The sequence below is a fragment of the Muntiacus reevesi genome, unplaced genomic scaffold (assembly GCF_963930625.1).
Source record: "Muntiacus reevesi unplaced genomic scaffold, mMunRee1.1 SCAFFOLD_152, whole genome shotgun sequence".
Lineage (NCBI taxonomy): Eukaryota > Metazoa > Chordata > Mammalia > Artiodactyla > Cervidae > Muntiacus > Muntiacus reevesi.
In genome coordinates, this window is record NW_027077820.1 from 3,951 (window position 1) to 26,735 (window position 22,785).

Here is a 22,785-nt window from a genome sequence, read left to right on the forward strand (position 1 = left end):
TCGGGAGCTGAGGGCCCCAGGCTCCCAGGCTCCCAGGCGCGGGCTCGTGTGCTGCGGACCCCAGGCTCCCAAGCGCGGGCTCGGGAGCTGAGGGCCCCAGGCTCCCAGTCTCCCAGGCGCGGGCTAGGGTGCTGCGGACCCCAGGCCCCCAGCCTCCCAGGCTCCCAGGCTCCCAGGCGCGGGCTCGTGTGCTGCGGACCCCAGGCTCCCAGGCGCGGGCTTGGGAGCTGAGGGCGCCAGGCTCCCAGGCTCCCAGGCTCCCAGGCGCGGTCTCGGGTGCTGCGGACCCCAGGCTCCCAGGCACGGCCTCGTGAGCTGCATCTCCCTGGCTTCGAGTGCAGGCCCGGGAGCTGCCTCCCCCAGGTTCAAAGGCAACCAGGCCCGGGTTCGGGAGCTGCGGCCCCAGGCTCCCAGGCTCCCTTGCGCGGGCTCAGGTCCTGCGGACCCCAGGCTCCCAGGCTCCCAGGCTCCCAGGCTCCCAGGCGCCGGCTAGGGTGCTGCGGACCCCAGGCTCCCAGGCTCCCAGGCTCCCAGGCGCGGGCTAGTGTGCTGCGGACCCCAGGCCCCCAGCCTCCCAGGCTCCCAGGCGCGTGATAAGGTGCTGCCGACCCCAGGCCCCTAGGCTCCCAGGCTCCCAGGCTCCCAGACGCGGGCTCGGGAGCTGAGGGCCCCAGGCTCCCAGGCTCCCAGGCGCGGGGTAGGGTGGTGCGGACCCCAGGCTCCCAGGCTCCCAGGCGCGGGCTAGGGTGCTGCGGACCCCAGTCCCCCAGCCTCCCAAGCTCCCAGGCTCCCAGGCGTGGTCTAGGGTGCTGCGGACCCCAGACCCCAGGTTCGCAGGCTCCCAGGCTCCTAGGCGCGGGCTTGGGTGCTGCGGACCCCAGGCTCCCAGGCGCGGGGTCGTGAGCTGCATCTCCCTGGCTTCCAGTGCAGGCCCGGGAGCTGCCTCCCCCAGGTTCAAAGGCAACCAGCGCGGGTTCGGGAGCTGCGGCCCGAGGCTCCCAGTCTCCCCGGCGAAGACACGAGAGCTGCTGTAAACCAGTCTCCGGGCTCCCGGGCGTTTGCTCGGGAGCTGAGGACCCCAGGCTCCCAGGCTCCCAGGCTCCCAGGAGCGGGCTAGGTTGCTGCGGACCCCAGGCCCCCAGTCTCCCAAGCTCCCAGGCTCACAGGCTACCAGGTGCGGGCTCAGGTCCTGTGGACCCCAGGCTCCCAGGCGCAGGCTCGTGTGCTGCATCTCCCAGGGTCCGAGGGGCCGTCTCGGGAGCTGCCTCCCCCAGGTTCAAAGGCAACCAGGCGCGGGCTCGGGTGCTGCTGAAAACCAGTCTACGGGCTCACGTGCGTTTGCTCGGGAGCTGAACGCCCCAGTCTCCCAGGTTCCCAGGCTCCTAGGCGCGGCTCGGGTGCTGCCGACACCTGGGTCCCAGGCGCGGGCCGTGAGCTGCATCTCCCAGGCTCCGAGCGGTTGCCTTTGAACCTGGGGGAGGCAGCTCCCGAGCCTGCCCCTCGGAGCCTGGGAGATGCAGCCCAGGAGCCCGCGCCTGGGAGCCTGGGAGCCTGAGAGCCTGGGGCCCTCAGCTCCCGAGCAAACGCCCGGGAGCCCGGAGACTGGTTTACAGCAGCTCTCGTGTCTTCGCCTAGGAGCCTGGGAGTCTGGGGCCCCAGCTCCCGAGCCCGCGCCTGTTTGCCTTTGAACCTGGGGGAGGCAGCTCCCGGGCCTGCACTCGAAGCCAGGGAGATGCAGCTCACGAGGCCGTGCCTGGGAGCCTGGGGTCCGCAGCACCCGAGACCGCGCCTGGGAGCCTGGGGCGTCAGCTCCCGAGAAAACGCCCGGGAGCCCGGAGACTGGTTTACAGCAGCTCTCGTGTCTTCGCCAGGGAGCCTGAGAGCCTGGGGCCCTGAACTCCCGAGCAAACGCCCGGGAGCCCGGAGACTGGTTTACAGCAGCTCTCGTGTCTTCGACTGGGAGCCTGGTAGCCTGGGAGTCTGGGGTCCGCAGCACCCGAGCCTGCGCCTGGAAGCTTGGGAGACTGGGAACTTGGGAGCCTGGGGCCCTCAGCTCCCGAGAAAACGCCCGGGAGCCCGGAGACTGGTTTACAGCAGCTCTCGTGTCTTTGCCTGGAAGCATGGGAGTCTGGGGCCCCAGCTCCCTAGCCCGCGCCTGGGAGCCTGTGAGCCTGGGGGCCCCAGCTCCCGAACCCGCGCCTGGTTGCCTTTGAACCTGGGGGTGGAAGCTCCCGAGCCTGCACCTCGGAGCCTGGGAGATGCAGCTCACGTGCCCGCGCCTTCGAGCCTGAGGTCCCCAGCACCCGAGCCAGCGCCTGGGAGCCTGGGAGCCTGGGGCCCGCAGCTCCCGAGCAAACGCCCGGGAGCCCGGAGACTGGTTTACAGCAGCTCTCGTGTCTTCGCCTGGGAGCCTGGGAGTCTGGGGCCCCAGCTCCCGAGCCCGCCCCTGGTAGCCTGTGATCCTGGTGGCCCCAGCTCCCGAACCCGCGCCTGGTTGCCTTTGAACCTGGGGAAGGCAGCTCCCGAGCCTGCCCCTCGGAGCCTGGGAGATGCCGCTCACGAGCCCGCACCTGGGAGCCTGGGAGCCTGGGAGCCTGGGAGCCTGGGGCCCTCAGCTCCCGAGCAAACGCCCGGGAGCCCGGAGACTGGTTTACAGCAGCTCTCGTGTCTTCGCCTGGGAGCCTGGGAGTCTGGGGCCCCAGCTCCCGAGCCCGCGCCCGGGAGCCTGGGAACCGCCACTCCCGAGCCTGCGCCCGGGAGCCCGGGGGTCGCAGCTCACGAGCCCGCGCCTGGGATCCTGGGGGCCGCAGCTCCCGAGCTCGCGCCGGGGAGCACGGAATGAGAAGTTTGGATGATAAGGCAATTCATCAAGGCTTTTGTGTTTTTACGTGACTATCTGATCTCATAGCAGTAACGCCCAGAATTTTCACGGCTTACTTTACTTTCGATATGTTATAAAGCATAGTCAATACATACTCTGCTATCTAATGTGCTCAAGTGAAATGAACTGCGCTGATTGGTCATTTGGATTTGTCAATGTTTTAAAAATTAGTAACATAATTCTAAATTAAAAAAGACATAACGTTGGCAGTCTGATTAAAATGAAGGATGAGACAAACCAACCTAGTGAATAGATTACTGGTGTTATGAGTAAGAAACAGGACCCAGTTCATATCTAGTTTTCAGGTTCAGTGAATGAGGTTCTTTCCCAGGTCATTTAGCAGAATTTGTTGAAGATGTCTAAGATATTAACCTTATTAACATTTCTCAGAAGGCTGGTTGAGGCTTGAAGCCTTCTTCTCTGCTTTGCCTCACAGGATTTGGAAAGGCTGATGAAACAACATTAGCAAGTTTCTAAGGACTTTGTGGGTAATGGCTTCGCACACAAAGGCCTGGAGAGACTTCCTCTGTCCTGGGAAGACGCAGGTGCGCCTGCCCGGTGGGTGACTGGGTCAGGGTGAGGAACGGACCCCAGTGAGGTGTTGTCATCTTTCGGCCCAAGGATGTTGCTCCATTTCATCCACTCACCCTGGAGAGCAGAGTCTGATTGCTCAACTGTTGCTCCGAAATGCCTCGTTGATCCATTTCTTCTTAAAATTGAATGCTTATTAGCACCGTGCTAAACATTTTACAAACACCATCTGATTTAATCCTTACAATGAACCTATGAGAGAAGCACTACTCTTTCCCTTTTACAAATTAGGATCCTGAGGCCCAGAACTAACTTACCTGCACAAGATCAGACAGCCCGAGAGAGGCAGGGTGTGAGGCCTGTGCTAACTTCAGAGTCTGAACTCTCAGCTCAGGTTACACTGTTAACTGATCTTCACGGGTGCTGCCCAATGGGTGGGTGGCAGCAACTCAATGATGCATGTCTCAATTCCTTGACTTTATCAGACTACAGATACATCTAACTCCTCTGAGCTATTACAACACTGTCTGTATCATTCATTTGGCAAATACCATTTATTGTCTTATACAGTTTATTTGATTCTGTGTATAAACATATTTTAGTTTGCATTAATTGGGGATCTTCGGTTGCAAGCTACAGAAACTAACTTCAACTAACTTAAGGGCTCCCTACTACTCCCCGACTGCAATATGGGAAGAACATCGGGTGATTCACAAAATCAGAAGAAAAAAGAACCACTTCATCTTGGGAAGATCACAAACAAGGGCAACTTTGGAGATCTTTATAGAAGACATTTATGGGTGTTCTCTTTTGGTGTGAAACGGGGAGGATTTAACTCTAAGTACCTTCATTCAAGCAGTGTCGCCTGCCCAAGATTCACACTCCCGGCAGAGATGGAGAGCCTGATTGGCCCAGTTAGACCAATCATCTGCCTAATCTTTGCAGAGCATGGGGACTGTGATGGATAATCTTTCAGGATCCAAATGATCCTACTGTGACATGGGAAGAGACACAATCCATGTCTAGATTATTGTGATTAATTTTATATCCCCTGATGCAATACTATAATTTTTCAGGCAGAAAAGACAATCTATGGTACAAAGACAAGGCTAAGAGGCAGGAAATTATTAAGACAAAGGACCCAGAGAATAAGCAGAGAAATCACAATTCTTAGAATGATGATGCCCTAGGAAGAGGCACATAATTTCAGCCTCCATCAGTAAAAGTTAAAGTATTCATCTATTATACTCTTAGCTGTTCCTCTGCTCTCTTCTACTTTCAGAACTGTTCCCTGTGATAAATTTTATGGTTTGAGCAATCTTACAGGAGATTATTCCTCCTGAATAAACAAATATGGAAATGAATTTTTATGAACACAAGTTAGATGTAGTTCATTTCATTTATAGCTGTAGCTAAATAAACTTGGCTTTAAAAAAGCTAAGTAAAATTATAATGAGTGAATTTTAATACAAACCACTTCAAGATATTTTTTTTTTTTTCAAATTTAAATTTTGGTTGGGCCTACAAACTGCCTTAGGAAAGCAGGTGGTGTTTTGGATTAAATTTTGTATTATTCCACTACGTAGAAATCCTTTTAGAAAGTTCTATTTTCCCTAAGTGCTACAGTATTGACTGGTCAACCTGACCTCAAAGTAGTTGCAGAGGATCAATGTTGGCTTAGCTACAGCTTGGCAAAGACTGGGAGGTAAGATAAGAGCTGTTGGTCCAGAAAAACAACCCATGATAAAGCGTTCTTTTAAACTATAGCAAATGCATATATTCTAACAAAACAATACAAAATTTCTTCCAAACAACTCTCAGATCTCTCTACACGTATTTTAAAATCATCTGCAAAACCATAAGGATCATGGTTGTGTGATGAAAATTCAATAGAAACCTCTAAAGATTAATAGTAACATATGGATAATCATTAAAGAAATTACATTCAATACCCTAAATTTTCAAACAATTGCACCTACTCTGTTTATATACATACTTTTTTGACATGCTTGCATGTTTTAATACACATATATCATTGCATGCTTTACCTTTTTCTTTGATGGCTCTGGTAATCCTACTTCATGATCACAGCAGCCATGGCTCTCATCTCCTATCACAACATACCAAGAAGGAAGAAGATATAGAGGCTAAAGACCCTGTATGTCTTATGAACTTTCTTTTTTTTTCAGGATGGACAATCTCTCTCGAGATCTCTTAGCAGACTTCCTCCTAGATCTCACTGACTAGAGCTGGGTTTACACAAATATGTACTCCTCAATCAAACCTAGGCAAAGGAGAGCTGGACTGTCATGGCCTGCTGAGAACAGGCCAAGCATGCTGCCCATTATGGTTTGGGAGGCTTGTAAGAACCTGGGCCTCATCTTCAGAGATTCATATTTATTTGGCTAGAGTAGGGTGCAGATATCAGGAGTTTTAAACATTTCCACAACTCTAATATGCAGCAGGTCGGGATCCAAGAGTCTATGCCAGCTTTGGTGTTTCACTTTTGTCTGGCCTGTTCCTACTCTGTAAAAAGCAGAGCTCTGTTAGCAGGAGGAGCAGGCAGACCCCACAGCTCAGTGTCTACCAGAGGAGCTGACAGTAGATCAGGTACACGGCCTCCCTAAGAGAGCATATCTGAAATCTACAGAAGACATTGTTCATTTAGGCCCTTCATGAATTTAATTCGTCAGTCTTTATAGAATGTATACCACTGTGGAGACCCTGTATATGTATAAGGTAAAAACTGGGAGTAGAGTATACTTTATCTTGTAAGTCCAATTTCCTTGTAACAACCTTCACTCAGCACCTAGAATGAGATCCACATTCTAGTTACATTAGGTGCTAGGTTCAAGCAGAGAACAGAGATTCTGCCCTAATGCAACTTACTTTCAAGAATACAGTTGTGCTCTAAACATTGAAGAGAATTGTAAAGAAATTCATGCAATGGTTTCCTCCTTCCATGAGTTAACAATTCAAGGCTGCCTGTTCACTTTCTACTGTTTAAACTCAATATTTAAGTACGTACATGTTCTAGACAGATACTGTTACACAAAATAATCCTAGTCATAAAGACTGCAGGCTTAGATATAGGGGAGATATACTAAAGAAGTAGTATATTATAGTTAAGTGCCATGAAGGAAAAGAATAGGCTCTTATGAGAGAGTTACAGGGCAACATAATTGAAATGAAAGGAGATCCAGAAAGGCTAACTGTTTAAAGTGAGATGGAGACAAATTTAAATTCAGATTAAAGCACATTCCTTCCATTTCTTAATTTCTGTTTTACTACCTTCTCTTCTAGCTGACTACCTGGAACTTCTTGAAAGACTCACCATCTTGCCAGTGAAATTGATCGAGATGTTATCTCAGAGAAGCTGCTTTCTCAAGATTTTTTGGGCAAGACATGTGCTCATAGACTCATGTTTGTCTTGCTTGCTATATTCTCCATTGTTTCTTATCACCTGATTTCCCTTTTTTTCATATATTCCTCTCCCCCCTTTCATCCGCCCCACTGTCTTTTTTCTTCCTCTTTTCAAAATATGAATTGCTCCTAAATGCACTTAGTACTCGGAGAAGGCAATGGCACCCCACTCCAGTACTCTTGCCTGGAAAATCCCATGGACAGAGGAGCCTGGTAGGCTGCAGTCCATGGGGTCGCTGAGCCGGACACGACTGAGCAACTTCACTTTCACTTTTCACTTTCACGCACTGGAGAAGGAAATGGCAACCCACTCCAGTATTCTTGCCTGGAAAATCCCTTGGACAGAGAAGCCTGGTAGGCTACAGCCCATGGGGTTGCAAAGAGATGGACACAACTCAGGACCTATGCATACCAGCATACCATATCATGGTGCTGCCAAATATTAAAAGCTGAGAACTCTTAAAGCCACAAGCACACATGTGAGCTGTCTTCCAAAAGACAAAACAACAACAACAAGAAACCCCAAATTATGTTAATTTGTTCAGAGGTATGAATGATGTAGCCTACACCATTGTAATTGACTATGCCAAAGCCTTTGACTGTGTGGATAACAATAAACTGTGGAAAATTCTGAAAGAGATGGGAATACCAGACCACCTGACCTGCCTCTTGAAAAATCTGTATGCAGATCAGGAAGCGACAGTTAGAACTGCACATGGAACAACAGACTGGTTCCAAATAGGGAAAGGACTACGTCAAGGCTGTATTTTGTCACTGTGCTTATTAACTTATATGCAGAGTACATCATGAGAATTGCTGGGGTGGATGAAGCACAAGCTGGAATCAAGATTGCTGGGAGAAATATCAATAACCTCAGATATGCAGATGACACCACCCTTATGGCAGAAAGCAGGGAGGAACTAAAAGGCCTCTTGATATAGAAACGAATGAAAATGAAAACACAACAACCCAAAACTTATGGGACACTGTAAAAGCAGTGCTATGGGGAAGGTTCATAGCATTACAAGCTTACCTCAAGAAACAAGAAAAAAGTCAAATAACTAACCTAACTCTACACCTAAAGCAACTAGAGAAGGAAGAAATGAAGAACCCCAGGGTTAGTAGAAGGAAAGAAATCTTAAAACTTAGGGCAGAAATAAATGCAAAAGAAACAAAAGAGACCATAGAAAAAATCAACAAAGCTAAAAGCTGGTTTTTTGAAAAGGTAAACAAAATTGACAAACCGTTAGCCAGACTCATCAAGAAACAAAGGGAGAAGAATCAAATCAACAAAATTAGAAATGAAAATGGAGAGATAAAAAAAAAAAGAAAGAAAATGGAGAGATCACAACAGACAACACTGAAATACAAAGGATCATAAGAGACTAGTACCAGCAGCTCTATGCCAATAAAATGGACAACTTGGAAGAAATGGACAAATTCTTAGAAAAGTATAACTTTCCAAAACTGAACCAGGAAGAAAGAGAAGATCTTAACAGACCAATCACAAGCACGGAAATCGAAACTGTAATCAGAAATCTTCCAGCAAAGAAAAGCCCAGGACCAGATGGCTTCACAGCTGAATTCTACCAAAAATGTAGAGAAGAGCTAACACCCATCTTACTCAAACTCTTCCAGAAAATTGCAGAAGAAGGTAAACTTCCAAACTCATTCTATGAGGCCACCATTACCCTAATTCCAAAACCAGACAAAGATGCCACAAAAAAAGAAAACTACAGGCCAATATCACTGATGAACATAGATGCAAAATCCTTAACAAAATTCTAGCAAACAGAATCCAACAACATATTAAAAAAATCATACACCATGACCAAGTGGGTTTTATCCCAGGAATGCAAGGATTCTTTAATATCCACAAATCAATCAATGTAATACACCACATTAACAAATTGAAAGATAAAAACCATATGATTATCTCAATAGATGCAGAGAAAGCCTTTGACAAAATTCAACACTCATTTATGATTAAAACTCTCCAGAAAGCAGGAATAGAAGGAACATACCTCAACATAATAAAAGCTATATATGACAAACCCATAGCAAGCATCACCCTCAATGGTGAAAAATTGAAAGCATTTCCCCTAAAATCAGGAACAAGACAAGGGTGCCCACTCTCACCACTACTATTCAACATAGTGTTGGAAGTTTTGGTCACAGCAATCAGAGCAGAAAAGGAAGTAAAAGGAATCCAGATAGGAAAAGAAGAAGTGAAACTCTCACTGTTTGCAGATGACATGATCCTCTACACAGAAAACCCTGAAGACTCTTCCAGAAAAGTACTAGAGCTAATCAATGAATATAGTAAAGTTGCAGGATATACAATTAACAACAGAAATCTCTTGCATTCCTATATACTAACAACGAAAAAATACAAAGAGAAATTAAGGAAACAATACCATTCACCATTGCAACAAAAAGAATAAAATACTTAGGAGTATATCTACCTAAAGAAACAAAAGAGATGGACAGGGAGGCCTGGTGTGCTGCAGTCCATGGGGTCGCAGAGTCAGACATGACTGAGCGACTGAATTGAACTGATACCACTGTAAAACTTTGCAATTTCAGCTGTGGGTTATAGGCCTGTAGCACTGATATTACCTGGGATCTTGCTAGAAATGCAGAGTCTTAGATCATACAAAACCTGCATTTCAACAAGATTCCTGGTTGTTTCATACGTACATTAAAACTGGGGACTTGCAGATGCAGAGGATCCTAGAACATAGAGTTAAGAGAATTAATAATCTTACTTCCTAGACACCATTGTATATTTAACCTTCCTGGCATAGCCATTTTTACTTTCTCAGCACTTTTTCATTTCTTTATATTCTCTAAGTTATCATATGTTGCTCTTCTCATTCCATCTGTAGCACAAAATATTACATATCTCTAAGATCTAGAAAATTGTAGCTGATCAGTCATCCACTGCCTTTTCTGTCTTCATTCAAAATATCTTATTTAATTTTGAAAAGCTGTATTAAACTTAGTTTCTAATTCCTTAGAATAAACAGATACTAACACAAATATAAACTGAGACATATTAATTAACCAATGTTTATCTTTAATAGGAATCATGTACATCTTACTTTCTCAAAATTTCTATCCAGTTATTTAGATAATTTTGTTATGTGACGTGCTTACTTTTCTAGATTCTTTTCTAAGAAGTATTTTGCTATCTGCCTTTTCTTTAAATAAGAGCCATAGCACCTCAGGTAAAATTAACCTTGGTCTGTTAACACAAACATTAGACAGTGTTTGGTCTTTAGATGTTTAAATATATTTATATCTGTAACATTCTGGAGAGGGAGGTCACTGTTGTGTGGAATATCAGCTCTGAAAATACTTGGCTTGAACCTCGAGCAATCCAACCAACCTTGGATCTTCTTTGTCTCCAGATCATCTACAAATGTTAAGGTTTTTTCCTATGTCAATAAAGAATATACACACACATATGAGTTTGATTTTGTTTTTAAATTAAACGTGGAGCTAATATAAAATAAGATTTATAAGGTATGTGTAAGGTATCAAGTATCATAGTACAATGAAATCCATGTAGCCACTGCCCAGTTTAAGTAACATAACATACCTTTAAAATCCTGCCCCTGCTAGATACCATAATCTTCCCTTCCTGCTCCCTAATCACTCTAGAATTTTATGATCATTTCCTTGCTTTTTCTCAGTTATACAACACTTGTAACTCTAAATACTGTTTATTTTGAACTTTTATATTAATAGAATCATATGATATATATTCTGTGACTTTTTTTTTTTAAACCTGACATTATTTTCCTGGTATTCATCTGCAGTAATTTTTGTAGATAAAATTCACTTATTCTCACTACTCTATTGGCAAATACTGAATACACCTTAATTTATCCATCTACTACTAATGGAAAGTTGGATTATTTGCAATTTTTTGCTATTACAACTGTACTGAGGGACTTTCCCAGCAGCCTAGTGGCTAAGAATCCGCCTTCCAATGCAGGGAATGCGGGTTGATCCCTAGCCCAGGAACTGGGATCCCATAGGCCATGGGACCTGAGCCTGAGCGCCACAACTAGAGAGAAGCCCACAGGCTGCAGTGAGGATCCTGACGTAACCAAAAGTAAAATAAATGTCAGAAAAGTGAAGCCGCTGCACTGACAGGGTCTTTGTGTTTATGCATTAAGGACACGAGTCTCTTTATGGCAGTGATTCAGTCCTCACTGAGTACCACTGACTGACTATGTTTTACGATAAATGACATGTAATAATTCTTCCGTATTGATTCTATAAGGACTTGCTTTCATACAAATGACAGCACATGATAAATTTAAGAATAATATTACCACATTTCAACTTTTTGGAAAATGTATTTCAGACTGTTACACAGAATCACATGATCCTCAAAATTCAAGTTTACAACTGATCTTCACAAGACCCTTATCCATATACACAATAGTTATTCAGAAGGAAAAATTCGATACAGTATTTTAGTAGTTACATGATTTGCAACCAATACTGAATTACTGAAAGCCGAAGAACTCTCAATGAATTACATATAGGATAACCATTCTCAAATACAAGAAGCGAGACAATAAAGGAAAATTTTCTGTTCAGTCGTAGAAAAATGATAAAGGCATTTATGATGAGATAAATGCTTTAAGTTAGTACACAACCTACTGGGTGAATAAAACTGCCACACTGGTTGGTAGTTTTCCTCTTGAATATATGTGGTATGGCATCATCCATTTTGGAGAAGAAAACGGCAACCCACTCCAGTATTCTTGCGTGGAAAATTCCATGGACAGAGGAACCTGGTGGGCTACAGTCCATGGGGTTGCAAAGAGTCAGACACAACTGAGCATGCACACATTACCCAATTATCTGACATTAAGTAATACGTAAAATTTCAAGTCGGAGTTCTCAAAACGGTTGCTTGGTATTTTTGAATAGTGTCTGGTGTACTCAGAGTGTTTCTTTTCATTTATCTTTTCTTCTTTTATAAGGTTTAGTGGGACTGTGCAATGCTGGAGCAATAGTCCAGAATGTCCTGAATAGTGAATTCCATTGTAACACCAGATCCAGGATAACAGCGAGCTATCAAACCTTCAAAATGCTTGTACTGGCGAATGAATTCATCCTGCATGGAGTGCCACACCACCTACAAAATGAAAATGAGAGTCGCTAAACTGCAAGAGGAAACAATACATAACAAGAATGTAGAAATACTGTCAAGACATATTCTAAGCATTTAGGATAGCATAATTCACTTTCACACATTGGAGAAGGCAATGGCAACCCACTCCAGTGTTCTTGCCTTGAGATCCCAGGGACGGGGGAGCCTGGTGGGCCGCCGTCTATGGGGTCGCACAGGGTCGGACAGGACTGAAGTGACTTAGCAGCAGGATAGCATAATAGTTAATCACTGTGGATGGTGACTGCAGCCATGAAATTAAAAGATGCTTGCTCCTTGGAAGAAAAGCTATGACAAACCTAGACAACATATTAAACAGCAAAAACTTCACTTTGCTGACAAAGGTCTGTAGAGTCAAAACTATGGTTTTTCCAGTAGTCATGTAGAGATGTGAGACTTGGACCATAAAGAGGGCTGAGTGCCAAAAAACTGATGCTTTCGAACTGTGCTGGGGAAGATTCTTGAGTCCCTTGGACTGCAAGGAGATCCAACCAGTCAGTCCTAAAGGAAATCAACCCTGAATATTCATTGGAAGGATTGATGCTGAAGTTAAAGCTCCAATATTTTGGACACCTGATGTGAAGAGCCGACTCACTGGAAAAGACCCTGATGCTGGGAAAGATTGAAGGTGGGAAGAGGAGAAGGTGGCAGAGGATGAGATGGTTAGGTAACATCATCGACTCAATGGACATGAATGTGAGCAAACTCTGGGCAGTCCATGGGGTCGCAAAGAGTCAGACACGACTGAGCGACGGAGCTGAACTGGGAGAGAGTGAAGGACAGGGAAGCCTGGCGTGCTGCAGTCCACAGGGTCACAGAGTCACGTCTGAACGACTGAACAACAACAGTTAAGAATGTACATCCTGAAGGAAGATTCGTAACTCCTCGAGTGACCTTGAGTATGTTACACCACTCTTCTGTGCCTCAAGGCCCTCCTTATCTGTAAACTGGGTCGTGATAATAATACCTTCCCCACAGGTTCAAATGAGATTAAATGAGTGAATGTATGTAAAGTGCTCAGAACAGTGTTTGACACAGTAATGTTTATTACATTTCAGCTGTTATTGTATCTGTTCCAATAGCCAACACAGATGTGGCTATGCACTACTATGTATGAAATAAGACTAAGGATTAAATGAAACTTCACAGCAGATGAAAGTTTAATTTATCTAAAATTAAGGATGCAAAACACTTCTTGATGACATGGAGAACACCAAGATGAGTCAGACTAATCATGAGCAGTCAAAGGGATCTATAGTCTAGAAGTGGAAACTAAATTGCTGACAGATATAAGCAGAAATCAATACGACACTGTAAATCAACTGTACTTCAGTCAAGAAAAAGTAAACAAATGAACAGTCCCATCAGAAAATAAACCTTAGACAACTATCAAGGCAGAACCTGACACACACACACTGACACGGCAGCGCTGTCAATAGGCTACACTTACTCGACTTGTTTCACATCAGCACAGTGCAAAGGGCTTTATGTACGTATTATTCTATTTAAGTCTCATGACAACCTGGTGAGGGCGGGTACTATGAACGAACACCACTTCTATCTGCCAGTTCAAAGAGTGCCTTCTTCGAGGATTTTTCCTTGTAAATCCTAAATGTCACAAATCTTAAATTCCTAACAGTCAGCTTAAGACTATTTTACTAAACAGCTTTACTTACACTTTTTGCTTCTCATCTTTTAGCTCACAGTATTTCTTCCACTGGGAATGCCACTTCTATTTTTTCTGTTAAGTTAGTATCTGACTTCCAGAGACTAACATAAATGCTTTCCTTCATGAAGCCTTCCATGATGCTAAAATCAAGAGTGATTCTTACTCATCTCTAACTGAGGTTTAAACCTGACTCTATCATACATTAGCTATGGGATCGTGGTCACATTACTCTACCTCTCCAAGCTCTGATTTTCACATGTATAAAATGGCAATGGCAATAATATTAGTGCCCACCTAGAGAGTACAGGTATTATTTCTGCTTTTCAAATAAGGAAACTGAGGCTCAGAGAGGTGAACTAACTTGCTCCAAACCAGGCAGTTTTACCTGGAGGCAGATTATGAACCCATATCCAGGCTCCCATGCTCACAATCACTCCACATTCCATTCCCTTACTACCTTCCAAACTAAAACAAAACACAGAAAGTCATGAAAAACCCGTCCCCAAACAAAAGCAAAACAACTTAATGTCTCAAAATGATACCACAGAAATATAAAATACACAGAGATAGCCATATAAACTTGTATAAATATTCCTTTTTTCCTCACAATTTACTAATCTTGTCTGCATTTTATATGGCGCTTTCCTCCTGCACTAAAATTAGAAAATGTATAGCATTTCTAGAGGAATATTTAGGGGAAAATAGATATATAAAAGGATGTGCAATCTAGGTAGGTTAAGAGAACTAAAGCATACCTGAAGTAAGTTCTCCTCTTCACATAAATGTTTATCAACCTTCTTGTAGAGGTTATCGAGACCTTTTTTCACTTCTTTTCCAGGAGACTCTTTAATAACTTTTCGGAGTTCTTGCTTGTTAAACGCAAGTTGATAGCTCACTTCCTCCTCTCTTATACCCTGTGCCACCCGAGCTTCCACACCTTCAAACAAATGCTTCAAGGAAATGAAAAGAAACAACGGCTAAGAACGGCTCTCACTACCACTTAAATTAAAAAAAAAAAAAAAAATCTGATTATAAACTAGTATATATCCACTGTGTAAAAATCAGACAGTGTGTGAAAATATAAAGGATAAAATAATAATCAGCTATTATCACACTACTCAGAGATAAGTACTGTCAAAAGACTAGAATTCCCTCTAGTCTTTTGATGTGTGAGTATGAAAATGAGATTAATTTTGTATGCTATATTTTCCATTTAATATTTGATATGTTTTTCCCAAAGTATAAATTTTAATGGCTGCGTCATGTTCCGTCCAATGACTATACTATGTTTATTCATTCCTTCAGTATTAAGTATTTAATATTTTTTACTTTTTCTCTTGAAGTTGGCAAAATCTACTCATCAAAAACAAAATCTATTATAAATACAGCTATAAATAACTTTCATACATAGGTATTTACCCACATTTTTGATGACTGTCCAGCATAAATTTCTAGGACTATAATTCTTCAGTTGAGGAGTGTAATTGTTAAGCATTCTGAAGACTCTTCATATACACAAATTGCTTCCCAGAAAAGTTCAGTTACTTTATATTTCTGTCAGCAGTATATGACACTATTTTATCTTATCATACTATCATAAGCATTATCATAATTAAAGAAAAATCTTTGTCATTTTGAAAAGTGAAAAAGGGGGACTTTCCTGGCAGTCCAGTGGTTAAGACTCTGCCCTTCCAATGCAGACGGCATGGATTGGATCCCCGGTGGATGGACGGGGATGGGGAACTAAGATCCCACATGCCAAGTGGTGTAGCCAAAAAAAAAAGGTAAGAAAGGTTTATTTGTCATTTTATTTCAATATTCTTCAGCTAGCAATGAAGTTTATCTGCTTTTCATATGCTCAGTAAGTACATTCAGAACCCATACCCATTTATATATTGGGATCCTAGTGCTTTCCTGACTGATTTTAAAAAGATCTTTTATATTTAGCATACTGACTCTTGTACTGTTATAAATATTCTTCTCAGGCTGCCTTTTAAGTGTAAGTGGTTTTTTAACATGTATATTGGCAAGTCTTTACTTGAGCACAACATGATTTAATACTGACAAGTCAAATCCCCTCTCTACTATTCTCTAAAATTTTCTTAGCAATTATTTATTTATTCTTCATTAAATTACTACATTTTTAATAATAATTTTCTAGACAAATCTGTTCCAGATATTTAAATTTTTTTTCTACACAGATTTTAATTAATGTATTTATTTTTCTACACAGATTTTTAATTGGTTATTATAACATATAGGAAACAAACTGTTTTTTGATATATATATATACCTTGACTAGGTTAAAAAACCTACTTTACTTTACAAGATGAAATAACTCCCACAGGTCACACACAGGTGATTGTAAGCCCGAGGGCCTCCCAGGTGGCGCAGTCACAGACTCCGCCTGCCAGCAGGAGACACAAGAGGCCCGGATCTGACCCCTGGGTGGTAGGATTCCGTGGAGAAGGAAATGGCAGTCCATTCCAGTATGATTCTCTTTCCATATGTCTTTATGTTTCGGTCTTACTGCATTGGCTAGAGCTTCTCTAACAATGTTACATAATAAAGGATTTATCAATGTGTCTGCTCTAAATTTGATTTCAAAGGAAGTTCCTTTATGTTGCAGTTACGCATCATGCAGGCTTTAGGTCTGAGACAGACCCTTTACCCTAAAGGAATATCTGCCTGTTCTTCAGTTTACAAGGCACTGGTTCTGCATTTGAATTGCTGACAACAGACAGACAATTTTTATTTGACTCTAACTTCAAAACAAAGATGACGAATCACACTGTGGACCTAATTTGTTAGAAGGGTCCATTTAAGCTTCTACTATGTTGCAAAGTTCTCTAAAACTACCATTTCTCATGTTTAAAGATCAGATTTGCTCTGGGGAATGACAAGTCAAGAAAGGAAGGATAAAGAAAAGGCAATGAATAAAACAATTTTTTATTTTCTTTTTATCTTGATAGAATTTTCAAAATCTTCATCTGAGCTAGGGATAAAGGTTAGCCATTTACGAGGTAAGAAATGGAAGACTGGTATAATGGAAAAGGCTAAATCTATGGTTAATCCCCCTGCTTTGCTACCTGTCAATTACTATAACTTTTTATTTACTTCCAATTTCTTCATTTGTAAAACAAGGATAATGCTATCTTACCCCACATCATCGTTTACAAGAATTAAAAGAAATAATGTATATAAAACATCTAGCAGTGTCTGAGCAGCTTCAATATCTCAGTCCATCCTTCCTTATCCTCCTGCACCCACCAATGAATGAGCAAATTTAAATGTCTGTTGTGTTACTCACATCTAAACACAGGTTCAAAACCAAGAAAAAAATACTGAATGAAAATATGCTGACATTTAGCTTTTCAAGAGGTTGTCCTAAAGTGTATATGACATAAGACTGAAGGTGATCTGTGTTTTTTTGTTTGGCTTCTTTTTTTTTCAGCTTCTAGACATGAGATTTTCAAACGAGAAAGTGTTGCAAAAATATGGTGGAAGTTTTCCATCATGAGGACATCCCTGGGGGTCTTCTGGCTTTCGTTCGCTACTTTCTCCACTAAAACAAAAATGGAAAAAATGTAACGATGACCTGGTATGAATATGACCACATTTAGCTATGGAAAAATTACATGATTTTTTTCATTTATAACTTTAAGAAGGAAGCACATTTCTGGACTTAATCAAATAAAACATACTGTATTGAAGGATCGACCTAAACCTAAATAAAAAATCATTCTAAAACAGTTATATATATATATATATATATATATATATATATATATATGGCTAAATTTGGATTCCTATTTCACATCTTTTAGCCAACCAAATTCTAAATTGTTCAAGTGCTTAAAATGTCAAAGGCAAATAAATGAATGCAATTGTAAGTACTAAGAAAAATAAACCTAATTAAAGAAATAATTCTGTGGTAGTACGAACTTTCTAAGAATGGCCCAAAACTGAGAAGTCATAAAGAGAAAGATGAATAAACTTAACATATAATTTGGAAGCTCTTACACAGTAAAACATACCATAAGCAAAACTGAATTATATCCTTCTAGGTTAACAAAGGATAACAAGACTGATAATACCGAGAAATACTGGGTCTTGAGGCAGATGTGACAGAAACTTTCACCAAACACTCAAAGGACCAAACTGGTATAATCTTTCTATGTGGTTATTTGGCAGAAACTCAACAGACACAAAACTTCTGACCCAGGAATTATTTCTAATAACTGATCCTAGGGAAATCATTGGACAATATACAGAAATATACAGAAAACTGGAAACAAACCAAATGCCTGTTAACAGAAGATCTGCTAAGTAAACAATGACAGATGGAACTCTATGTAATCATCAGAAGTGACTACGGTTATCTGTATCAGGAGACAAGGACAGACACTAGAATCACAGAGTCTAGCAGGTTCCAAACAGGGTGTAAGGTGTGAGAAACATTTCAAATTACAGAACACACAATATGTGCATGTCTGTCAGGGAGAGAGATATACTGAAAAGTTCACACAGGTAAAAATTAAATGTTAACCTTTGTATGATGAGATTACAAATTACCTTTAGTTTCTTCTTGATTTTTAAAGTCAGTGTGCTGATTTTGGGGGGTATGTAATGAGCATATACTACTTTACAATCAGACAAAGCAAAGCTACTTTGAATTTTAAAAGAAATATCAACCATATAAACATTCAATCATGTAATTTATCATCTTTCCCCTAAACCTGTTTCCACCAAAAATGTATTATCTCTAACTGTTGAGATAATTCTACTTTGGTCATTTTTTTTAGTTTTAAAAATTCCTGAATTGATGCAGTCAGATCATTTATTTCAAATTAAACACATCCACACTGTTTCTGTAACTTAACTGTGTGATCTGACATAGCTAGATGATGAATTACACTATTTTAGCATTAATTTGGGCTTCCCTGGTAGCTCAGCTGGTAAAGAATCGGCCTGCAATGCAGGAGACCCAGATTCAGTAACTGGCTCGGGAAGATCCCCTGGAGAAGGGATAGGCTACCCACTGCAGTATTCTTGACCTTCCCCGGTGGCTCAGATGGTAAAGAAACCACCTGCAATGTGGGAGGCCTGGGTTTGATCCCGGGGTTGGGAAGATCCCCTGGCTGATTGCACGGCAACCCGTGCCAGTATTCTTGCCTGGAGAATCCCATGGACAGAGGAGCCTGGTGGGCTACAGTCCATGGTGTTGCAAAGAGTCGGACATGACTGACTGACTAAGCACACACACATACAGACATCACTATTGATCAGCTCAAGAAGACTCCTGCTAAAATGCGAATGTAATCCACAAGGTCATTTTTGTGTTTAAAAAATGAATTTCAACTTTGCATACTGATAGCCCATATGAACCCTAAAATATAAGTAGTTCCTGGTAAATACAAAAGGGTTTTACACACTGTTTTTCAAATTTAAGAAATCTTTATTATTATTATAATTTTTAATATATATATATTTTTTTATTTACTTGTGCCAGGACTTCATCGCTGCATGTGGGATCTGGTTCCCTGACCAGGGATTGAACCCAGGTTCTCCACATTGGGAGTGTGGAGTCTTAGCCACTGGACCACCAGAGAAGTCCCAAATTTAAGAAATCTTTAATTTCAGAAAACTTAAAAAAGACTAGAGACTATGGAAAATAATGAACACATCTGTCTCCCAACTTCTAACTTAATCAGAAATAATGAAAACAACTGACCAAAAACACCAGAAATAAGGAAAACCACCACCAAAAACTTCTTCATAATGTAACAAAAGTTTACCATTAACAAATACTCCTCTGATAAGTTTAGTATATGCTTTATCTAGATCTCCACGACACTCAGCATTTTTAAAGATTGATTCTGCGAGTCCAGCAAATTCTTCAAATTCAGCAACAAACGGGAGAATTCCTACTTTACTCTTCTTTGAGATCTTTACTTCTTCCATTTGCCTTATTTGGTTACTCTAAAGTTAGGCAGAAAGCAAGGGAGAAAAATAGCTAAGCAACTTAGAAACAACGTACAATTAAAAGTAAATATATATACCACAAAGGCATGATGTAATTTAATACCTAGAACATTTCGGACATTTACTAATCAAAGATTAACACAATATGGATAACTATGAAAAACTATTTCTAGAGATTAAAAAGTACATAGATATCATTGAAGGAACTAAAATCAAGGGAAAAAATCCAAATTATTCAAAACAAAATGCACTCAAAGCTTGTGAACCTCAGGTCTTTGTTTCAAGTAAAAACAACCAATGAACACTTCTATCATTTATAAAAGGTAAGTATATAATGATTGCCCACTTTGGGGCAGAGCAGATACCAGAGCACACACAGGATCTCTCAAGATTATTTCTGGTTGGTGTCTATATAGTCAAGTTGAGAACCACAACCATTTCCAAATCTCATCAGCCTAAAATTTGTTTGGATAGAGAAGTTCTATGTTTTGGGGGTATGAGCACAGAGGAGAACAGGTACTTCTACTGTGGATTTGCATTATATAGTTTTCCATGTACCTATTAGTCATTCACTCTAAATCAGTATAGCAAAGTACTTGTGTAAGATGGATACAAAGTAACAAATAGACAAATAGACAGAATATAGACACTTTGGTTCAAAATAATCAATTATGATTCTGTGTACTTCCAGGGGATCTAGTTCTATTCCCAGTAAGAAGTACACTGCCCAAGTGTTGAATCATTTTCAACTCCTACCTAAAATTTCATTGTGCTGAGATTCTGGGGGTATAACCTGAAAACCATATGACATGTAGAGATTAGAAAAGTAACCGTTCTTTTGTTCAATATGGTAATGGAAGTCCTAGACATAGCAATCAGACAGGAAAAATAAATAAAAGGAATCCAAATTGGACAAATCATTCTAAAACCTGTATGGAAACACAAAAGATCGTAATGCCAAAGCAAGCTCAAGAAAGAAGAACAAAATCAGAGGTATTATGCTCCCTGATTTCAAACTATACTACAAAGTTACAGTCATCAAACAATATGGTACTGGTACAAAAACAGACATGTACATTAACAGAACAGAGCGCCCAGGAATAAACCCATCCTTATACGGTTAATTAATCTATGACAAAGAAGGCAAGAATATACAATGAGGCAGAGACACCCAGATCATACCATTTTCAAAGGTTAAAGGGTACAAAACCACATCACTGTAGTGTGAGGAATCCTGAAAAGCAAAGTAAATGCAGGTAAGAAATGTACTGGAGTGCAGTGTCCAGCTTGGTAGTACTTGATATGTTTCTAATTTTATCCCTAGTTCTTGGCAGGCTAATCTTTTTAGCCCCGTTCCTTGAAGAACACTTTGGGCTTGGCCACCAGATGAAAGTACTAAACTCAGATACCATCTATTCCACTTTCTGCAGTTGTCTGACATTCATTCTTTGGCTCAATACACAGAGAACCATTCACTACTCTTTCAAGGTATGCTTTAGGTCCAGATCTTGTCCCAAGTACCAAAAACATGTAACACTTACTGAGCACACACAACTGACGACACTGTGAAAAGACTTGATTTAAATTAAGAAACAGATTGATGATAACCAACAGAAGGAACCATCCTCTTCCCTTTAGTGACAAGGTCCATCTTTTAGAAATACATGCAATTTAGGGAAAAAACACGACTTTATACCTTTGTCTAGGTTAATTTAACTAAATTTCTTCACTTCCCAGTTTTGAGAGGAACACGAACATTCTTCAGCAAACTATTACTAATTACCACTATTGTTCCCTGGTGACTCAGATGGTAAAGCATCTGCCTACAATGTGGGAAACCTGGGTTCGATCCCTGGGTCGGGATGATCCCCTGGAGAAGGAAATGGCAACCCACTCCAGTACTCTGGCCTGGAAAATCCCATGGACGGAGGAGCATGGTAGGCTACAGTCCATGGGGTCGCAGAGAGTCGGTCACGACTAAGCGACTTTACTTTCACTTTCATTACTGTCATCATCATCATCATCATCATCACCATTACAAGCAATTAGTTACAAGCTCTTATTCTGTACCAGGCAATGTGCTAAGCACTTCATTTGAACCCATGTCTACATCTCCCTGACACTATTATATCTTACACTTCTAACAATTACATTCAACTGGATTGAGAGGTATTATATTAAAGTTTTATATACTAGCTTTATTCACTGATAAGAGCAAGAAAATCTTCATATTCTAAAAATGTACAGTGTTCTCATGGTTAATGTTCTAGCTATTCTTATTCTATGTCACATAGGACTCATTATCTTAGACTTTAGTAATTCTTTATTTTCTTTTTGGCAATCAGCTTACAATCAGACCTTACAGGTTTATCATCACTTCTGAAGAAAGCTGGGCAGGGAAGAGGATAAGTGGCCAAATTTCATAATATTTCAAATGCCAGTGCAATCATTTGGTGGGGAAGGAGGGTTAACAAGTCTGTTGAGGTGACATTTACGTTTCTACGGATGGCTTTTAAACTTTCAGAAATCAGTAAGCATTATTTTTAAAAAGTATAAAAGATGAAGTGGATTTTAATCACCCTTAATATTTTTATTATTCTCTCATTATTCTATGGGCTTCCCTGGTGGCTCAGCCGGTAAAGAATCTGCCTGCAAAGCGAGAGACCTGGGTTCGATCCCTGGGTTGGGAAGATCCCCTGGAGGGAATGGCTACCCACTCCAGTATTCTTGTCTGGATAATTCCATGGACAGAGGAGTCTGGCAAACTACAGACCATGGGGTCACAAAGACTCAAACATGACTGAGTGACTTTCACTCACTCATTATTCTATGGCTATTCAAGCACTGGATTTAACTTAGAGGTTACATAGTAGAATAATTCAGATGATAAATACCTATTTTTACATATTAATACTAAATATATTCATAAAATGAAACTCTTTTTAGAACCTGGCCCAATCCTCTTCATATCTATAAGCTTACCAAAACCTAACAGAAAAAATAAAGTTAATGATTTTTTTCCCTATTAGGAGAAAAATGATAAGTACCAAAAGTTGTCATAAGAACAATTTATTCTTAAAGCAATATGATTAAAGCTATTGA

General features: G+C 41.5%; 1 protein-coding gene and 1 non-coding gene across 2 annotated transcripts in view; both read right to left on the bottom strand.

The window, feature by feature from the left end:
- Positions 1-9,894: 9,894 nt before the first annotated feature.
- LOC136155171 (exocyst complex component 1-like) overlaps positions 9,895-22,785 on the bottom strand; it is a 99,718-nt gene continuing 86,827 nt past the window's right edge. Inside the window, 5 exon segments of the mRNA XM_065917050.1 lie at positions 9,895-11,996; positions 14,454-14,635; positions 17,063-17,146; positions 17,148-17,263; positions 19,497-19,680. Coding sequence (XP_065773122.1) covers positions 14,606-14,635; positions 17,063-17,146; positions 17,148-17,263; positions 19,497-19,680 — 414 coding nt within the window. The 3' untranslated portion in view covers positions 9,895-11,996; positions 14,454-14,605.
- TRNAG-CCC (transfer RNA glycine (anticodon CCC)) lies at positions 19,238-19,310 on the bottom strand. The gene has a single exon. It is a non-coding gene; the product is annotated as a tRNA-Gly (tRNA).